The following is a 20,445-nucleotide window of genomic DNA, read 5'->3' as shown; positions in this document are numbered from 1 at the left end:
CAGCATCAGCCAACAATGAGAGGGACCTGTGGATACAGGAATAGCAGTGCCAGCAGCATGAAGAATAGTAGCAGAGTTGTCTTGAATGACTGTATCAATGCTAACCGAGACACACCTGTCTAAGTGCACAGCAGAAGTATATAAGGGACAGCTGGCTCTGCAGAATGCCCAATGCGGGAGGGGGGTGGAGGTGGGGTGGCAGGGGAACAATATCACCGGAAGTGGTCACTGTCACAAGGATCATCATGGGATGACCAAGGTATGGAAGCCACGGGAGTGTGGGAGGAGATTGTGAGACTGACAGCAGGAAGGTGCCACGAATGGCACTGAAGTGGGTAGGGGAACTGTCACTGTGGAGACACGAATCAACGTCTGTAATAAGCTGGTCAATTGGAAGACTCCTGCCCATGAAAGAGGCACTCCCCCATATGGTGTAGTGTGCACTGAAGTTCCCAAGGAGGAGATACAGGGTAGGAGGTGATGAATAAAGGTAGACAGTTCAACATAAGGAAACAGCCTACGTGGAAGGAGGTAGACATTGCAAACAGTGATTACTGCAGCTGTTTGCACTCTAACCACTATTGCTTCCAGGTTGGTACACAGGGGAATCCAGTCAGTAATAACATTGGGGCAAACCAAAGTGCAGACCCCTCCAGATGCTATCCCCGAGACCAGCACAGATCTGACAGAATGCCTGATAACCACAAAACATTAGAGATCCATCATCACAGATGCGTGTTTCTTGAAGAGCAAGACGGAACAGAGAGTAAGAGGGAGAGTAAGAGAGAACAAGGTGTTGAATTTCTGGTAGGTGACAATAATATCTACTGAAATTCCACAGGATTAGTGTGTGGTGAGAATCCAAGTTAGGCATAAACAAATGAAGGGGCATCACATCACCTGGACAGTCGTCACAAGGATTGGGTAACATCCATAAATAAGATGTCAGACTCATATTGTGAAGGAGGAGATGGCACCTCCAGGGCAACAAGAGGGCAGGGGGAGTGGGGGGGGGGGCCTTGTCATGGGATTTACGTTTCTTCTTCTTCCTATTCTTCTTCTCTTTCAGAGGTTGAGAAGGGCAGGGCACAGAGGGTGAGCCAGCTTCCGCAAGATCGAGAACCGAAAACGAGCAGGTGACCTCGCAGTGCACACACGGTAGGTCTCCTGGCCAAGTTGTGTCAGTAGGCTTCTGGTCTGAGAGATGCGGGTGGAAGGATCCAGAGGTGGAGCCCGATCACCAGCAAGTGCTGAAGAAGAGGAGGCATTTCTGCAGCCAGGAGAGTGGCACCCGCAGGACAGGGCATGGGAATGATAGGGGTAGAATAGGGGAGAGGAGGATGGGGCTGGAGTAAGGAAAATGTAGGAGGGAGAAAGGATGTAACAGAGGCAAAATTAGAAGAAAGTGACACTGGGTGGAGTCAGTCATATTTCTGGTGAGCATCAGCATAAGATAGGTGGTTCTGGGACTTGTAATCTTGGACCTTCTTTCCTCTCTTGTAAGCTGAGCAATCTCGTGAGTGAGGAGAGTGGCTGACATGATAATTGAAACAGGCACAGGTGGAAGAACATGGGGCTTTCCTCATGGAGTGGGTGTCCACAGTCACCACACAGAGACTATGCTGCACAGCAGGAAGACACATATACAAGAAGACACATATCCAAAACATAAGCATCGAAACCAGCTTACGTGTGGTGGGACGTATAGCTTCGCATCACATCTGTAGCACATAACCTTGACGACTTTTCCGGGAGCGTACCTCCATCAAAAGCCAGAATATAGGCACCAGTATTGGTGCAGTTGTCTTTACGACCCTTCTGCACACTCAAACAAAACGAAAACTGTGTCACTCCAGATTAGCGCGGAGTTCCTCATCAGTTTGCGGGATAAGGTCCCTATGATAAGTCACTGCCAGGAATGAATTCAGAGACGTGCCAGGGGTAACAGACACTGGGGCATTGCCAACATGATCCCAAGCACAAAGAGCTGCAGACTGGGTGGCAGAAGAAGCTTTCATTAACAGGGAGCCCGACCGCATCTGACAGACACTCCATTTCACCAAACTTGTCCTTGATATTCTCCACAAAAAACGACGGTTTTCTGGCGGCGATTGTGTCCCCGTCCAGCCTAGTACAGACCAGGTAGCGAGCCTGGCCCTCCTGCTGGAGTGTAGCTAGGGAAGGGGAGGCTGCCAGGTCATACGAAGCAGCGTTAAATTATCCTTTACCATACAAAGGGATGGCCATCTGAGAATGGCCAGATGTTTGCGGCTCAATATGCTTCGTGCGCCAAGCAACTGTCCTACAACCACCCATTCTGATCAGGGGCTCTCCCCACGGGTGCCACCCAGCCACGGTGAGGGCTATCTGGAAATTCCTATGTTCCAGGATGACAAACAGCCCCTCCTTGGCATACATGGGGAGGCAGCAGCTCAGGTATCAGTTGTGTGATCCCTGTGTTGTCAAGACACTCAGCCGGTTGGGTATATAACAGCCCCATCACATGGACTGGTGACTTAGCAGTGAGGAGAGGGTCTATGTTGGGGTAGGAAGAAGGGAAGAAAGCGGGGGAGAGGAATTGGTGCCACAGACACTAGGAAGAGAGTTCTTCCCAAAATGGCTCCTACTAAAGATAGAAGATTTAGAAGTGGAGATCAAACCCTAAAGGGGACCAAAATGTCAGAAGGATGAAAGAGAATGGGCAAGAGGAACAAAATCTCAAGGAATACAGGGTATCAGGTGGAAAGCCAGGTCAACTTAAATCACAACACCAAGAGAGGCGAAGGAGGTGGCAGTGGGGAAGGAGTGAGGATGGGGAGAGAGGTGCACGGTGAAGAAAATGCAGCCTGGGAAGAAGAATGGGCTGCAATAGCTCAAGGGACCCGTGTGTGCCATGCATGAACTCTCAAAAGAACCACGAGTCCACTGGGGGGCAAAGGTGGGGGGACGGGGAGGGGGGGGGGAGGGGCAGGGAGGGGGGGAATTAAAGTTAAGTATCAAAGTAATTACGTCCGCATTCTGCATTCTAATTCCTTGTCACGTTCCAGACCTCACGTCAGTATAGTCCTTCCCTCCTCACGCCAGCCTGCGTGAGCTAAAATGCGTGCATTTCGGCCTCCTCTAGTAACACGGTGTTGGCTCTTCTGCCAACACAACAAAAATAGCATTGTACAACAGAGATCAAATGAATGAGGCAGTACAGCTGTAAGACACCGACTGCGCAAGGATGGATTCTGCTCTATCTGGTCATACTGATTTAGATTGTCTGTGGCTTTCCTAAATTATTTCAAACAACAGGCCTTGGCCAACAACCTGCCCTATTCTCAAACAACATACTTACATATTCTATGTCTGTCTATATTCAAGCTCTGTTTTCATTGCATTATGATGACAAATACTATAGCATTGCGAGATGATTTCAGGATGATTAAATAAGTGAAGGTAAAATAAGCATCTGTGCTCTAACTGAATGCCAAACTGCAGCTGTCTGAGCATGCTCGCCAAAAATACTTTTACTTTGTGACCACTACATTGTTGTTAGGCAACAAACAAAGTGTCACACAAATGCAAAAGAAAACACTTTCTAATTCTACAGCTACATGTGCCAACTACATTAGATGTTACTGCTATATGGAGATGAACAAAACTAAATGTTTTCAAAAAACAGTGATAGTTCAGTTGTATTATTCGAAAACTACAGTATGACTCTGATATTAACAGGTTGAACACCAAAATTATTCTACTTCATTTTCACTTGTGCTTTACTCATTCACTCCATTTTCATGTAACATTATAGTGAAAAGTAGAAAAAAATCAATAAATTTGGTGCATTTGCCAAATTTTGAAATGTGTAATTTGCAAAGCCAAGTGTTCCAAACAAAGTAGATGCTTCTTGAATAAAGACGAAATTGGTAGCTCACATGTGCAAGTACTAATGATGAAATTTAAAAATCGAGATACCAATGGGTGTGAGTGAAGTGTCAATGGTAGGGCTAGGCACCTTGTACGGAGGGAGACAAGGATTAACGGAAGAGTATGAAGTGCTGTCTTCCACTGAAATTGAACACAAGCTAGAGATATTTACTTCCCCTGGTGGGAACCTGCTGTGTCAGAAGTAAAGAGGAAGGAAATGCAAAATGGCATGGGACTATAAATCTTCCAGAGTTCAAACATATGGCAAATAATGACATCCTTTAGAGAAATAGCAGCAATGGGGCCTCATTCAACATGCTAAACAGACTATTCTGGCAGTGATCGAGGGGATGGGATGCAAACAACTGCAGACAATGGCAGACATCATAACAAATTATACCTGTTGTCTGGGCTCCAAAGTCACACTTTGATCTTGTGTGGCAGTCAGAGAAGGTTGATAAGACCAGCCCTGCACATAAAATTTTAATGAGCGTCATAATCCGCACATCTCACAATTTGCAGCAATGGCCCCAGGACTGATTGTTGCCCTTGTTTCTGAGCTGAAAGGTAGGCTTCAAAAGAAGCTTTGAAGATTCTGTTACTCTGACTCATGTACACCATTTTAAGATCGCTGTCGCCGACGAGTTCTTTGTAGTGCTTCTTTATAATGTCAACCGTAATTGGAAATGCTGCCGCGTGTGAAATCAGATCTGTTATTCGTTTTCTAACTGCAAAGAAAGTTAAACCAAAGGAAATTCATCAGCAAATCTGCAAGGTTTACGGACAAAATGCTATGAGTGATTCAATGGTTAGAAGATGGGTCAGACTGTTCAATGAAGGACGTGATCAAGTGCACACTGAAGAACGATGTGGACGCCCTTCTGTGGTTACAGATGAACTGGAGGCAAGTTGGGATATCCTCCGGACAGCCCGGACCTCACTCCTAGTGACTTTCGTCTCTTCTTACACCTAAAATCTGTCCTCAGTGGTCAACACTTCAACAATGATGACGAGCTGAAAGTACTCTTTACCACACGGTTGAATAGACAGGCGGCAGCCTTCTACGAAGAAGGCATATAAAACCTGTGCCACACTATGCCTAAAAAATTTCTGAAGCTATATAGAAAAGTAGTTTAACAGTTGTAGATTTTTGTACAATAAATACTTTTTCTGTATCTGTACACATTTGTTTTATATAACCAAACGGAACTTACTTTGTGGACATGCCTCATATATGGAGTCTGCTAGCCACGTAGCTGACTGTGGGGTGAACACAAGTGTTTTTCAGATTAGACAACTCTCTAAGTAATGATAACAATATCAGTATGAGACCCAGAAGAATCGCTGTAAGGCCAAAGGACATGTCACCTACAGACAAGAGTATTAAAATCCTAGTGATTAATTGTTGAGGCAACAAAGTTCCACAGTTTGAAGTGCTTCTGAAAAATATTGCAGGTCACATAATATTAGGTGCAGAAAGCTGGTTAAAACTCAAAACTGAGAGCAATGAGATGTTTGGGGAAAATTTAAGTGCATATCGTAAGGATAGGCTAGAGAGAAATGAAGGTGGTGTATCTGTCTCAGAAGGCAAGAAATTCAAATCCACCATGATAGACACTGAAGCTACAGGTGAGATCATTTGGGCAAGACTGAATATCAACCATCAATTCACCCTGAGATGTAATTGAAAACTTCTGATAATACTCCAGTTCACAGTACAATTGTCCCCTAACCATGCTGTTATTGCCAGAGAAGACTATTTACTCAGCAATAAATTGGAGTAATTACAGTTTTGTGAGAGGCACATGCAATAATTTGTCCTGTGAAACATTATTAAATGCCTTCTCTGCAAACTATCTGGACCTAGAGCAGATAGTACAGAAGACCACTTATGAGAATAGATTGGATCTAATAGCAACAAACAGACCTGGCCCCTTTGATGATGGCCACATAGAAACTTGCATCACTAACCACTAAGCAGTTGTACCAAGTAATACAAGTACCAGAAAGAATTTGTGTTCAGCAAGCTAGTTAAAGCGTCCCTGATGACCTCTCGGGGTATTAGAAATATTAGATGTTGACTGGAGAATGCAGAACAACTGTGGCTCACGTTTGAAATAATAGTTGAGCATGGACTGGGTAGATGATATGCACTGAGTAGAACAGTGCATAATCCAATGGACCCGCCATACCATACAGCTGCTGTAAAGCAACTTCTACAGAAACAGACTTCTGCATAATAGGTGTAATACAAAATGTAAGGCTATAGATAGAGAGATGTTGAATTAAATGAGTTTAGCTGTCAATATATCAATGTGTGAAGCCTTCAGTGAGTATTGGGACAGACTAGTATTGAAAGACCTCAGAAAAAAAAAATCCTGATCATACGTAAAAGTTGTCGTTTGTAAAACAGTGTCCACACACATATACAAACATGAACTAAAATTGAGGTTAAAACAAACGCAGAAATATTGGACTCCATTTTCAAATGTTTCTTTATAAAGAAAAATCCAGGATTATTGTCCCAATGTAATTCTCACATCGGTGCAGAGATCAATGGTACTGAGAAACAGTTGAAATTGTTACAATTTAACCCTTTCACATCCCCTGGCTACAATTGTGTACATTAAGTTTTACTGTGGTTTAGCTGCAACAGAAGTATTTTTTCTCGATGGAAACCTGAGGTACACATTTGTGAATGTTCAACCTTTTCGTCAAGTGCAAGTGCTGCTAACTGTTGGGCATCACTACAAAAATCTCAGCTAGTCAATGTAAGAGTGCACCGTAGCATGTAACCACAAGAATACGCAGATGTGGTTGGTTCGCTGTATTCCACTGTATAATTGAATATTGTTATTGTTATTTTTCATGGAAATTATTGAATGATCATTTCACTATTTACTACAATAGAAAATATTTTGTAGGTAGTTATTTTAGTCCATAAAATGAAGTCAGTGTACAAAGCATGTTTCAAAAATGGATACATATTTTTGAAGAAATCTTGCATCTAAAATCATTAAAAAATCACCTAAGAGCATTAGCACAGAAAGAAAAATTTTCCTTCCTCCAAAAAAAATTCAGGTCTGAAAGGATTAACAACACTCTGGGGTCCTATCATATTCCATACTGAATTTGCAGCTGAGATATACCATAGATACCTTAAATCAACAGTGGTGAGTGTTTGGAAGAAAGTACAGATCACAACACATCTACAAGGAGGATAGTAGAAATGATCAGAAAACCACAGTCCAGTATCATTGTCATTCATTTGGTGTAGAACCTTAGAATATATGCCAAGCTCAAACTTAATGAGATATCTTCAACAGAATGACCACCTCATTTCCAACACGGTAATGTTGAAAACTTAGATCACGTGAAACTCAACACGTTTCTCACACATGACAGCCTGACAGTCATGTATCAAAGTAGTCCATATCTGGTAGTAATGTCAAACTTTCTGCAGATGATGTAGTTACCTATAACAAATCAGTGTCTGAAATAAGCTGCACAAATATTCTGTCAGATCTTGATACAATTTCAAAGTAGTGTAAAGGTTCACAACTTGCTGAAATGTTCAGAAATATAAAATTGTGCTTATCACAAAATGGAAACATGTAGTATCCCACAACTACAACATAAATGAATCCAGTCGTGGATAGATATGGGGGTGCGGGGGTGCGCGTTCCCCCCTTGCGGGGTCCCCGCATTGCCACATGCGCCACCCCCACCAGTCAGCCTTTTGTCAGTCAACTCAACTGAACCGAGTTGTCGAGTAGTTTTACTTTCCTATGTAGGACACACATCCACGTCATCGTTATTTCATATGTTTCTGCCTAGTACATAGATTCTGTTATGCAAGTGCTGTTTGTTTGTCCTAGATCTTACTATCCTACTTTGCACACACTGTACAAAATATTTGCTTGTCTACCTGCATCTATTGCTACAGTAGAAAGAAGTTTTTCAACATTGCAGCATCCAAAGACATGGCTGAGGTCGACAATAAACACTTACTCTGACACTGATTGTCCTATTGACTATGTAATTAACCAATTTGCCAGGAAGACTAGGTGCATAGAATTCATCATTTAAGGAAGAGAATCACAATTTTAAATTTTTTATATCAAAAGATGGCATTGTCTTCTATATGTGTAGAATCAGTTTAAATGAAACTTTCTTAAACTTTGCATGCGACTTTATTATTTTTTTTATTATGGTAAAAGTAAAGGTAGCTCAAAATATCTTCTGTGCCCCCTCTTTGAGGTTTCTCTGTATCCACCACTGAATGAGTCACAGTTGGAATGGGTCATTGCTTACAAATACCTGGGTGTCACAATGTAGGGATATGAAATGGAATGATCACATAGGTCCAGTCTTAAGTAAAATAGGTGCCAGACTGTGATCCAACGTTAGAATACTAGAAGAATGCAGTAAGTCTACAAAAGGATATTGCACAAAAACATTTGTGTGACACATCCTAGAACATTGTTCACGTGTGTGGGACCCATACCAAATAGGACTATCAGAGGATATTGACAGTTACAAGTAGAGGAAATGGTCACAGATCTGTTTAACCAGTGAGAGAGTGTCATGGAAATGCTGAAAGAAATAAACTGGCATACGCCTGAAAATAGGTGCAAATTATCCAATGAAAGCCTACATATAATTCTAGTACTTACCGGAGATTCTTGCTTAACGCATACATACTCGATCTCTTGCTTCACAGATACAAGTGGATCAGTCTCCACCTGAATGAAAGGAAATGTGTTATTACAATTGCAATGCAGAATAACAAATCACAAATAAAGACCAGTCCACATAATACAAATAATTACTTCACGGCAACTGAATGTCTGTGTCAGATTGCGACTCAGACCTACGATTCCTGCTTGTCACAAGGACCAAGATACACACAGGCATAGGGAGAGACACAAAATGAATCAAATGTACTGAACTTAAGTAAACTGTTTGATGGGGATGAAATCAGTGCATCACATTGCAGGTTTGCCAATATCTCTCTACCACTTTCATTGGTATTAGCTCATGTCTACATCACTGCAACCTGCCACACTTCTTGAATGAATGATTTATTTCTCTGTAACTAGGAACTGTGATTAACAAAAAGCATATAACAAAAAAAAATGATTCTAAGGCACATCAAAGTGAACATCAAGGACAACAATATTGCTGCACAGCCAACAAAGGACAAAATGTGGAATTTGTGCAATAAATTCTCACTGGCATACAGCGATGGGCCCAGACGTTAAAGCAGTTACAGAAAAATAAATCATTCATTCAACAACTGTGGCAGGTTGCAGTTTTTTCTTCAGCAATATTTACAGAAACAGTCCGGGTGTTCTCAAACCATCAAGGCTAAAATAATGTCATTTCACATCATTGCACCTTCATGGAGTTCATCCTCATTCTTCCATTCATTTCTGTGTATTCAATTCACTACACCTAAGGAACATACATACAACTCCTGCAATATGAGAAATGTGCAGTAGTTGATTTAGTCAGTGTCATCTTGGCAAGCTGCCAGTTGATGACCTGGACTTAAATCACATGCAGTCAGCAGGAAAACTCAGATTACAGAGATACAGCACAGCTGTACAAAAACTTAGGACTGGGGCACTCACACAGGGGTACCACTGGAATTTTTGCCTCCTGTTCCACCACACTGTATTGAGACACTGTGATTGGAGGAATACTTGTGCTTGATCTGAACTCAGTCCCAGTGTTCCCTCTCTTGCAGTCCTCTGAACACAACAACAAGCATCAACTTGTGACACGCTTTTCTGAGACTGTGTGTAAGTTCTCTTTCATCCCCTACTGAGTTGGCACTCTGAGGAGGAACATTGTGTTGGAGAGGAATTAATCACGAATTTGATACTGCTTTCCCAACTCCCTACCATCATCTTTCAACCTACCTTACACCAGAGCGGTATGTCACTGTATCTGCATATCAGCTAGCTTCACCAAATATCAACTGAATTGTCACATTTGATCCTAAGATAGATCTCAGGTTACACAATTGACCAGTCTGTCACCAGAACACATATTCTGAAAACTAATACAGTTGTCAGTGTTCTGTTGCATTATGTAATGGGATGAAGCCGACTCCCAGTACTGGTAGGATCAGCTGATCCATTTCACATTCTGTCTTTTGATACCTGGAAGAATTTTTCATCTTAGGGCAGTGTTCTATTAGTGTGCAAATAATAAGGTAGGTGATGAGTCGATGCACAGTGGCACGCCGTAGTGAACCACGTGCCACTCCAGCCAGTACCGTACACTAAGGTGACAAAAGTCATGGGATACCTACTGTCATGTTGGGCCTCCTTTTGCCCAGCATATTGCAACAAGATATGGCACGGACTCAACTAGTCACTGGAAGAGCCCTGCAGAAATATTGAGTCATGCTGCCTCCATAGGAGTCCATAATACTGAAAGTGTTGCTAGCACAGGAATTTTAAGTCCACGAATGGCTGAAAATGGTCTCCAAGTAGCCGAACATAACGATTTTCAGTCAATGATCAGTTCAGTTGGACCAGAGGACTCAATCCTTCCACGTAAACACAGCCCGCACCTTTACGGAGCCACCACCAGCTTGCACAGTGCCTTGTTGACGAACTGGGCCCACGACTTTGTGGGGTCTGTGCCACACTCGCTCTCTACCGTCAGCTCAAACTAACTGAAATCGGGACTCATCTGACCATCTCTCAGTTTTCCAGTTGTCTAGGGTCCAACTGATGTGGTCACGAGCCCAAGAGAGGTACTGCAGATGATGTCGTGCAGTAAACAGTGTCACTTGCATCAGTCGTCTGCTGCCTTAGCCAATTATTGCTAAATTTCACAACACTGGCCTAATGCATACATTCGTCACGTGTCCCACATCGATATCTATGATTATTTCAAGCAGTGTTACTTGTCTGTTAGCACTGTGAGCACTACACAAACGCCACTGCTCTAGATCATTAATTGAAGGCCGTTTGCCACTACATTGTCTGTGATAAGAGGTAATACCTGAAATTTGGTATTCGTGGCACTCTTGTTGTGACGGATCTCAGAATATTGAAATCCCTAAGAATTTCCAAAATAGAATGTCCTACACCTCTAGCTGCAACTACCATTCTGCGTTCGATGTCTGTTAATTTCAGTCGTGTAGCCATGATAGCTCTGCCAATGCACTGCCCTTTTGTACCTTGTGTACACGATACTACAACCATCTGTATATGTGCACATCGCTATTCCGTGATTTTCGTCACCTCAATGTAATTCTACCAAGTCCACCTCTAGTGTATGCTTCAAGGGACAAACAAAACATTTAGTGCAGATTTTTGTGTTAGTTTAGTAAGGTGAAGGTGCTTCATTTGGGTGGCATTAAGCAAACAAGACAAGACAAGACCAGCTTTCTGAGCATATATATTTTCCTAGGGGGAGTCAGAAGCAGGAACATGGCACAGTTGCCACAGCAGGCAACATCTAGAGTGTGAGGTGTGGCACAGACCACACTGGTGATGCTGCAAAGTATTATCCCTCTTTCTCTACATAGAGTGTATAGGATGACAATTATTGATCCATATGAAAAAATAAAAATAAAACAGTTGCAAACTACAGTTTGCACACACTTTATTCAACATGTAAATGTCACTACAGATATTCAGATTTTGGTTATGACATGTTTGATACGCCTGCCATCATTGGCAATGATGTGGCACAGACGAATAGCAACATTTTGCACGGTCCACTGATGTGTCGGAATGTCGATGCTGTCGATGACCTCCTGAATGGCTGTTTTCAGCTCAGTAATGGTTTTGGGGTAATTGCTGTACACCTTGTCTTTAATATAGCCCCACAAAAATGAGTCACGTGTGTTCAGGTCTGGAGAATATGGCAGCCAATCGAGGCCCGTGCCAGTGGGCTCTGGGTGCCCAACGCCGGAATGCGGTCCCCTAAGTGCTCCTCCAGGACATCAAACACACTCCTGCTTCGATGGAGTGGAGCTCCGTCTTGGCTGAACCACATCTTGTCAAAATCAGGATTACTTTGGATAATGGAGATGAAATCATTTTCCAAAACCTTCACATACCGTTTGGTAGTCACGGTGCCATCAATTACTATCGCACAGGTTATCCCGTGACTGGGCATTGCACATCACACAATCACTCGTTGAGGGTGAAAGACTTCTCTATCATGAAAAACGAATTCTCAGTCCCCAGAATGCGCCAATTTTGTTTATTGCTGAACCCATCCAAATGAAAGTGGCTGGCAACAACAAGGCACATAGTAATTCCCGTCATGCAGCCAACAGTCCAGTTTGAACGTTCTAATACAAACCGTTCAGAAGTTACGGCAATTTTATTTCATGTAGTTCAATAACTGTCACCCTGTATTACACAACTGCATTCTCCATCTCTCCCTACAAAGACAGCATCGTGCAGCTGCCTTTTTACTTGCACACCACTCTAGTACCGAAACATATGCCATCACTATAGGTAGCTCTTCACACCCGTTTTGTAAGAGTCACACGAGACCACATACAACAGTATTTTACGTCATAATTATACTATTTTTAAACCCCACTTACACTTATCGTAGATAACAACAATTATCTGGAAAAGTTGAAAATATTCAAACCAGTAATGCCAATCTCTTATTATCCATGATCAACTTCAAATAAGTCAACATTATCTTCCTGAAACCACACACACTACAGATGCAAAAGAGGTGGTTTAATTGGAGCTAAATTAGGAGGTAACAATCACACAATTAAAGTTTCTGGAAAAAGGAAGACTTGCACAAATTATCTGTTTATAATTTTTTTTTTTAAATGTTTTATCAGAAATTAATCATATGATTAATGATTACAAGATACAATGCAAATACACAAACTGAAAATAACAAGAAATGGTGCCCATTTCTACTCTACATCGATACTCTGAAAGTAACTGTGTGGTGCATGGCAGAGGGCACCATGTGCTGCTACTAGTCATTCCCTCTCCTCTTCCACTCACAAATAGAGCGAAGGAGGAACAACAGTCTGTACGCCTCCATATGAACCCTAATTTCTCATTTCTCATATTTTCTTGGTCCTTACATACAATGTGTGTCAGCAGTAGGATCATTTGGCAGTCAGATTCAAATGCCAGTTCTCTAAATTGTCTCAGTAGTGTTCCTCGAAGAGAACATTGCCTTCCCTCCAGAAATTCCCATTTGAGCTCCTGAAGCATCTCTGTATCACTTAGGAGTTGTTTGAATCTACTGGTAACAAACCTAGCAGCCCGGCTCTGAACTGCTTCAGTGTCCTCCTTCAATCTAACCTCGTACAGATCCCAAACACTGGAGCAGTACTCAAGAACAGGTTGCACCAGCATCCTATATGTGGTCTCCTTCACAGAAGAACCACTTTCATAACATTCTCCCAATAAACCATTTGCCTTCCCTACCACAGTTCTCACATGCTCATTCCATTTCATATCACTTTGCAACTTTATGCCCAGATATTTAAATGACTTGACTGCGTCAAGCATGACACTACAAACATTACACGTTTGTTCTCCCTACTCGTCCTCATTAATCAACATTTTTCACATTTGGAGACAGCTGCCCTACAGTCACTCCTCTTCAACACCTTATTATATACACAGCATCACCAGCAAACAACCACAGATTGCTACTCACCCTGTCCATCAAATCATTTATGTGTATAGAGATAAACAGCAGTCCCATCACACTTTCCTTGGGTCCTCCTAATGATACCCTCGTCTCTGACGAACACTTGCCATCGAGGACAATGTACTTGGTTCTATTACTTAAGAGGTCTTCAAGCCACTCACATATCTGACCTCACTATGTATGCTCATACCTTCGTTGACAGCCTGCAATGGAGCATTAAGGTAAATGCTTTCTGAAAATCTAGAAATATGGACTCGACCTATTGCTCTTCATCCGTAGTCCTCAGTATATTACGTGAGAAAAGGACAAGCTGAGTTTTGCAGGAGCAATGCTTTCTAAAATCACACTGATCATAGACATAATGTTCTCAATCTCAAGAATGTTTATAATGTTCGAACTGAAAATTATTATTATTATTATTAAGACATATGATAGGATACACAACAGATTTTTCTGGCCAGGTTTATTTAGGAGTGTCCATCACTATGTGTCGCACTGTCGAGAGTGCCAGAGGAGAAAGGCAGTTTCTGAGAAACCACCTGGCTGACACATACCAATTCCACCAGCTGAAATGCCTTTCCAGTGTGTTGGGATTGACCTCCTCAGACGATTTCCAATGTCTGCTAGTGGAAATACAGGGTGTTTCAAAAATGACCGGTATATTTGAAACGGCAATAAAAACTAAACGAGCAGCGATATAAATACACCATTTGTTGCAATATGCTTGGGACAACAGTACATTTTCAGGCAGACAAACTTTCGAAATTACAGTAGTTACAATTTTCAACAACAGATGGCGCTGCAAGTGATGTGAAAGATATAGAAGACAACGCAGTCTGTGGGTGCGCCATTCTGTACGTCGTCTTTCTGCTGTAAGCGTGTGCTGTTCACAATGTGCAAGTGTGCTGTAGGCAACATGGTTTATTCCTTAGAACAGAGGATGTTGGAATTCCACCACCTAGAACACAGTGTTGTTGCAACAAGACGAAGTTTTCAACGGAGGTTTAATGTAACCAAAGGACCGAAAAGCAATACAATAAAGGATCTGTTTGAAAAATTTCAACGGACTGGGAACGTGACTGATGAACGTGCTGGAAAGGTAGGGCGACCGCGTACGGCAACCACAGAGGGCAACGCGCAGCTAGTGCAGCAGGTGATCCAACAGTGGCCTCGGGTTTCCGTTTGCCATGTTGCAGCTGCGGTCCAAATGACGCCAACGTCCACGTATCGTCTCATGTGCCAGAGTTTACACCTCTATCCATACAAAATTCAAACGCGGCAACCCCTCAGCGCCGCTACCATTGCTGCATGAGAGACATTCGCTAACGATATAGTGCACAGGATTGATGACGGCGATATGCATGTGGGCAGCATTTGGTTTACTGACGAAGCTTATTTTTACCTGGACGGCTTCGTCAATAAACAGAACTGGCGCATATGGGGAACCGAAAAGCCCCATGTTGCAGTCCCATCGTCCCTGCATCCTCAAAAAGTACTGGTCTGGGCCGCCATTTCTTCCAAAGGAATCATTGGCCCATTTTTCAGATCCGAAACAATTACTGCATCATGCTATCTGGACATTCTTCGTGAATTTGTGGCGGTACAAACTGCCTTAGACAACACTGCGAACACCTCGTGGTTTATGCAAGTTGGTGCCCGGCCACATCGCACGGCTGACGTCTTTAATTTCCTGAATGAAGATTTCGATGATCGTGTGATTGCTTTGGGCTATCCGAAACATACAGGAGGCGGCGTGGATTGGCCTCCCTATTTGCCAGACATGAACCCCTGTGACTTCTTTCTGTGGGGACACTTGAAAGACTAGGTGTACCGCAGGAATCCAGAAACAATTGAACAGCTGAAGCAGTACATCTCATCTGCATGTGAAGCCATTCCGCCAGACACGTTGTCAAAGGTTTCGGGTAATTTCATTCAGAGACTACGCCATATTATTGCTACGCATGGTGGATATGTGGAAAATATCGTACTATAGAGTTTCCCAGACCGCAGCGCCATCTGTTGTTGAAAATTGTAACTACTGTAATTTCGAAAGTTTGTCTGCCTGAAAATGTACTGTTGTCCCAAGCATATTGCAACAAACGGTGTATTTCTATTGCTGCTCGTTTAATTTTTATTGCCGTTTCAAATATACCGGTCATTTTTGAAACACCCTGTAGATGGATTATTGTTTGCACTGATTATCTGACAGTGCTACTCAGCTTCTTCTGAGACATTGCTCCCTCCTTCAGAGAACAGTGTCATATAGTGGTTATGATACTGGATTGTTGCATGGAGTGTCATGAGTTCAAAACTCACCTGAACTGTAAAATTTTAATTTCTGTATTCGGTTCGAGTACATTCTAGAAGTATCCACAAATGGCAAGAATCATTGTACTGGAATGTTCTGTAGCTGTGTATATATCGTATGTGTTCTGGCCAGAGGTAGTTCGCTCTGCTCTCTTGTATGTGCAAGTGCCGAATAAACCTTCATTAAGTGAAGTTAGTATTTGTCATTCATCTACTTACACCTTCCTCTACGTGACAATATTTTTGTCAAGTGCAATGAAAACTCCACCTCCTATGGCCTCTAATCCGTCTTTCCAATATACATTCCATGACTCGCTAGGTATCTCGAAGCTTCCCACTTTGGGTTTCAGTCAGCTCTCAGTCCCAAGAATAATTTTAGTGCAAGAACTTTCCTGCAGGGCAGTAAATTCAGGAACTTTATTACAAATCATTCTGCAGTTTAATGATAAAACTTTGAAAGTTGAAGTGTCTTTACTCTGAACGCTGTCTGCCTTCCCTTGCTGTGTATCAACTGGTTAAAGTTGATCAGAGCACCTCAAGCTACTGCCTAGCCTAAAAAACCATCATGTGCAATCTACAAGTACTCTGCTACCTGAGTAGCTGCTTCCTTTGTGTAGTGCACTTCTGACCAATCAGGAGGAGCCTACAAATCCCCACCCAATAATGCATATGTAGAAATTTGCAGTGTAGACCATCACGGAGTCGACGAAGCCTTTGACTGAGACCCTGCACTTGGCTCCAAGCTAAAGGACCCCAATCATCTCTGGGAACAATGCCACAAATTTCGAGCTCTGATTGCACCCCACGTGCGAGGCCAACATTCTTCACCACCTCCGCCAGCCATCTGTACGAACTGAGGATGGCCTCAGACCCCATGCACCAGCACGAGCCACAACTTGAAGACAACACACTGCAGGGTGCACACTGGATAGCCACAGGCAACACCGCCTCCACATCTCAGACTAGGCCCTCTCGCAGACATACTGAGCGCACATTGGCTTTCTTTCCAGCCCCAAATGCTATCTGCCTAAGGGGCTCCATATCACACCTAACACTGAGCTTTAGATAATTAGTAAACCCCTCCCCCTAAGTGCCTACTATGACTCTGCCGAAGGAGCAGGCATTTGTCCACTCACAGGGTGAATGGGCGAAGCCAGGCAGCCAGTCTACACATTGGCCCTCCACCTCAAGTGATGCAAATGCGTTGCCATCCGCCACTCGATCTGTGTGAGGTTGGATCCACTGTGTCGGGTACACCATGAGGTGCCTTGGAAGCAGAGCCCGTGGGCACAACAAGCAACACCTGAGGTGTCCCATACGACACGACAGATTCTCCGTCACCACCACACCCCGAGGCAACAGCCTGAAGGTGACTAACCTTAGCAAAGAGCGCGTTCAGCTGTTTGTGAACTGTAGCCAGTTCCTCCTGCATCTGCACACAGCATGCACACGTCCTAACCATACTAGAAAGACTAACTGAGGTAGTAAACTATAAAAGCAGACAGAATCCCATATATGTAATTTGCTACCTTCCTTATGTGTCACCAATAGGCCCAGATGCATTAATGAGCTATGCAGCTGGCTCTTCAGTGAGCAACTATTGTGTTACAGACTGAATGAATTCATCCTTACAAAAACCCAAGATTGAACAGAAACAAATGTACAAAATTTAATAAATATACTTCGAGGAAAACGAAGAAAAAGATAAACACTTAACCTGTCACTCTGCAGATGTGAATCTGCTGAGAACTTCTGCCCGACTGACAGTTTGGCATAACAAACTGCTAAAGCACATTGTCTCAAGAAATATCGCAACAGTTTATTTTGGCAAAAGTTTACTTTTACAATCTCAGTAGTATTAATCTATTCGTATCTAGTTTCAATCATATATAATGATCATCTCTACATCTGGGCATTCACAATTTGTGAGTGGTCATTGGTCAACCAAGTCACAAATTACACAATAAAGGTTTCCTAGATGGATCAGCATCAAACCCTCAATAACATTTTATGCTCTTATTACTCATAATATGATTATACAAACAGAAACAGTTGTCAAGGGTTTAAGGCTAGTGTTTGAGAATTTCTTTATACTCACTCCTGACTGATTACATTTGGCTAAAAGAATTTGACTCATCACTTTCGTGAACACTGTGATCTGGATACAATCGTTATAAACAACTGAAATGATTCATTAGGCATTTATATCACACAACAGACTGTAAAAATAAACTAGCCCTGTAACAAACTGTATTAGGCATTGAAACCTGAGATTAAACGGGAGATCTTGAAGGATCATACCTTCACAAATCAACTTGTCAATTTCTTTTGATTTGGGGTTCAATGTGTCACAGTTTGCATTTCTTACTGATGATTTTTCCAAAGTTACCTCTTGTTACAGAAAGTTGTCAAGAAATCCCACTAGTCCTCTTTGCAGCAGACACATCCGAGGTGATTTGTGAACAGCAGCAGTCATTGCTCTACGATGGCCTGAGCAAGCTTTGGAGGTGGCTATGATCCTCTACCACCTGGGGTATAGAGTTGGAACAGCAGCAGTCACTACTCGAGGATTTGATTTTTCGTGTTTCAAGTTCAAAGTCTGAACTTTCAGTAAAAGCTCCAGTTGAGAACTATCAGAGCCGAAGGTGCAACTTTAATTGGAAGCTCTGTTATGCCACTAATACAACATTCAGTACTGGTACCTAATTTGCCCATATTTAAGCTTAATGAGCAACAATTTTTCTTCCAATATCTAACAGGGTCAGGAATTATAATGTGAAACTCATAAAGGCTTTATGTAAAGGTATTTTGTTTTTTATGCACAAAATGTAACACAACTCCCTGGCCGCACCTGTGTACTTCCTGTGACTACTGTGACAGGGTCCATTTCTGAGGAAAGGAGGCTGTCTTCAGCCTGGAGTTGAAGGGCCGGCTTTCCCTAAATCTCCCAAATTGACAGTGGTGTGAGCACAGAAGGCTGACTCAGCATCTAGTCCACAATGGCCTTTGCAGAAAAGCTTGTAAGTATCCTGACAGGAAGTGGCAGCTTACAGAAGCACAGTAAGTGGGAGCAGGAAATGGCCAATGAAAATGCCGATATTCTGCTCCTTATTCTGACTGGCTGACATGCCTAATGTTAAATAATTTTGGGGAGTAGTTTGGAGCTTGCAAAGAAAGCCAAGGAATTAGCTGGAAGCCCTCTCGGGGTATACAAGTCTCTCGCTCTCTGGGATGGGGCTGGTATTCCTGTGGTGTATTTGGAGGAGTCATAGGTGGGTAATACTTTTGAGATGAACCAAGTTATTTCTTGTAGTATGGAAAATTGAAAGATTCTGAAAGTGTATGCCTCTGCATGGTCATGGATTTTGGGTTGAACCATTCCACTTTTCTAAGTGTGTGTTGTAGTTTAGCAAATTTGCAGGCACTCAATAGGAAGAGGCCTCATATTAACTTTTGGAATGAAGTAGCTTGTTGGACGTTTAGTGTGTAAGACAGATTTGGTGAGGTTTCCACTAAAGCCAATAAATTATGCTCATTTCTCTGGAAACTGAAGTCTGTTGTTTTTGTGCGACTCTTTCCCTTTTGATTTTTGACCATATTATCACCAGAAGCTGCTAGGAGCCTGTTGGAGATTGGGGTAATGGATTGCTTTCAGTGAACATATTCCAGTGCAGAGGTCAGATCTTTGAATATTTATGAGAGTAGTTGCATTGCTGCAGGAGTTTGATTTGGCGATTTGATTCATACTGACAGGTTGTGTAGGACTAGGACTTGAACATGTGTAAACAGGAACTGATATTGAGAAAATCGAGTTTCAAAATTTTAGGCATGCTTATAGCCTGTACAGTTGCTATTACTGAAGTGGTCCGCAGCCTGGCAAGTAAGTTCTTAGTTTTACGAGTGTAAGATATCTGGACTGAAGAGGGAAAGATCTGAACTACATCTGTGTATGATATTTATTTACATTTAAGGAAGTTTGTCACTATATGTCAGTTCCATGTTACAAGGGTATTTCACTCTAGCCATTTTTGAAAGTTCTCTCAGACAGTTATTTCAATTCATTTGGCAGTAAATTATAAATTACTGCTATCTCAATACATAATCTACTTGCTATCAAAGTCAGCCTTCTACTGACCATATGAAAGAGTCTTTCTTTACTCACATTGCTGTTTATAAAACTTAAACAACATAAACAGTGATAGCATTAAAACTAATAAACATATTCGTGTTCCTGGCTTTAATTCTTCAACAATTTTCATATGTCTCTTAGTATATTTGTGTGTCAGTTATCACCTCACAATACAATTCCACAAGACAGAAAGGGGTAGATTAAGAGAAACTACACAGTTCTTAACACATCAGTAGCAACATTTATTACTATCATTTTACCGTTATCATTAAACTGTGTTCGTACATTGATATGACTGATATTTACAGCCCAATAAGGAAAAGTGCCTAATATATTGACAAGTGGTAGCACTCATCGAGTCCAGAAACAATTTTCCATAAATGTGGATGCTGAAAAGCATACTTTCTGATATCTGAACAGAT

General features: G+C 42.3%; 1 protein-coding gene across 3 annotated transcripts in view; it reads right to left on the bottom strand.

Moving 5' to 3' along the window:
- The window catches only part of LOC124551294 (gastrula zinc finger protein 5-1-like), a 199,352-nt gene that overhangs the window by 172,191 nt on the left and 6,716 nt on the right, over positions 1-20,445 (bottom strand). For all 3 annotated transcript variants that reach the window (XM_047126301.1, XM_047126302.1, XM_047126303.1), the window contains exon 2: positions 8,589-8,657. In XM_047126301.1, the coding sequence (XP_046982257.1) occupies positions 8,589-8,657 (69 nt within the window). The remainder of the gene's footprint in view (positions 1-8,588; positions 8,658-20,445) is intronic.

Source organism: Schistocerca americana, chromosome 9 (assembly GCF_021461395.2).
Source record: "Schistocerca americana isolate TAMUIC-IGC-003095 chromosome 9, iqSchAmer2.1, whole genome shotgun sequence".
Classification (NCBI taxonomy): Eukaryota; Metazoa; Arthropoda; class Insecta; order Orthoptera; family Acrididae; genus Schistocerca; species Schistocerca americana.
Note: the sequence above shows the minus strand (reverse complement) of the source record. Positions and strands in the feature narration are given on the sequence as shown.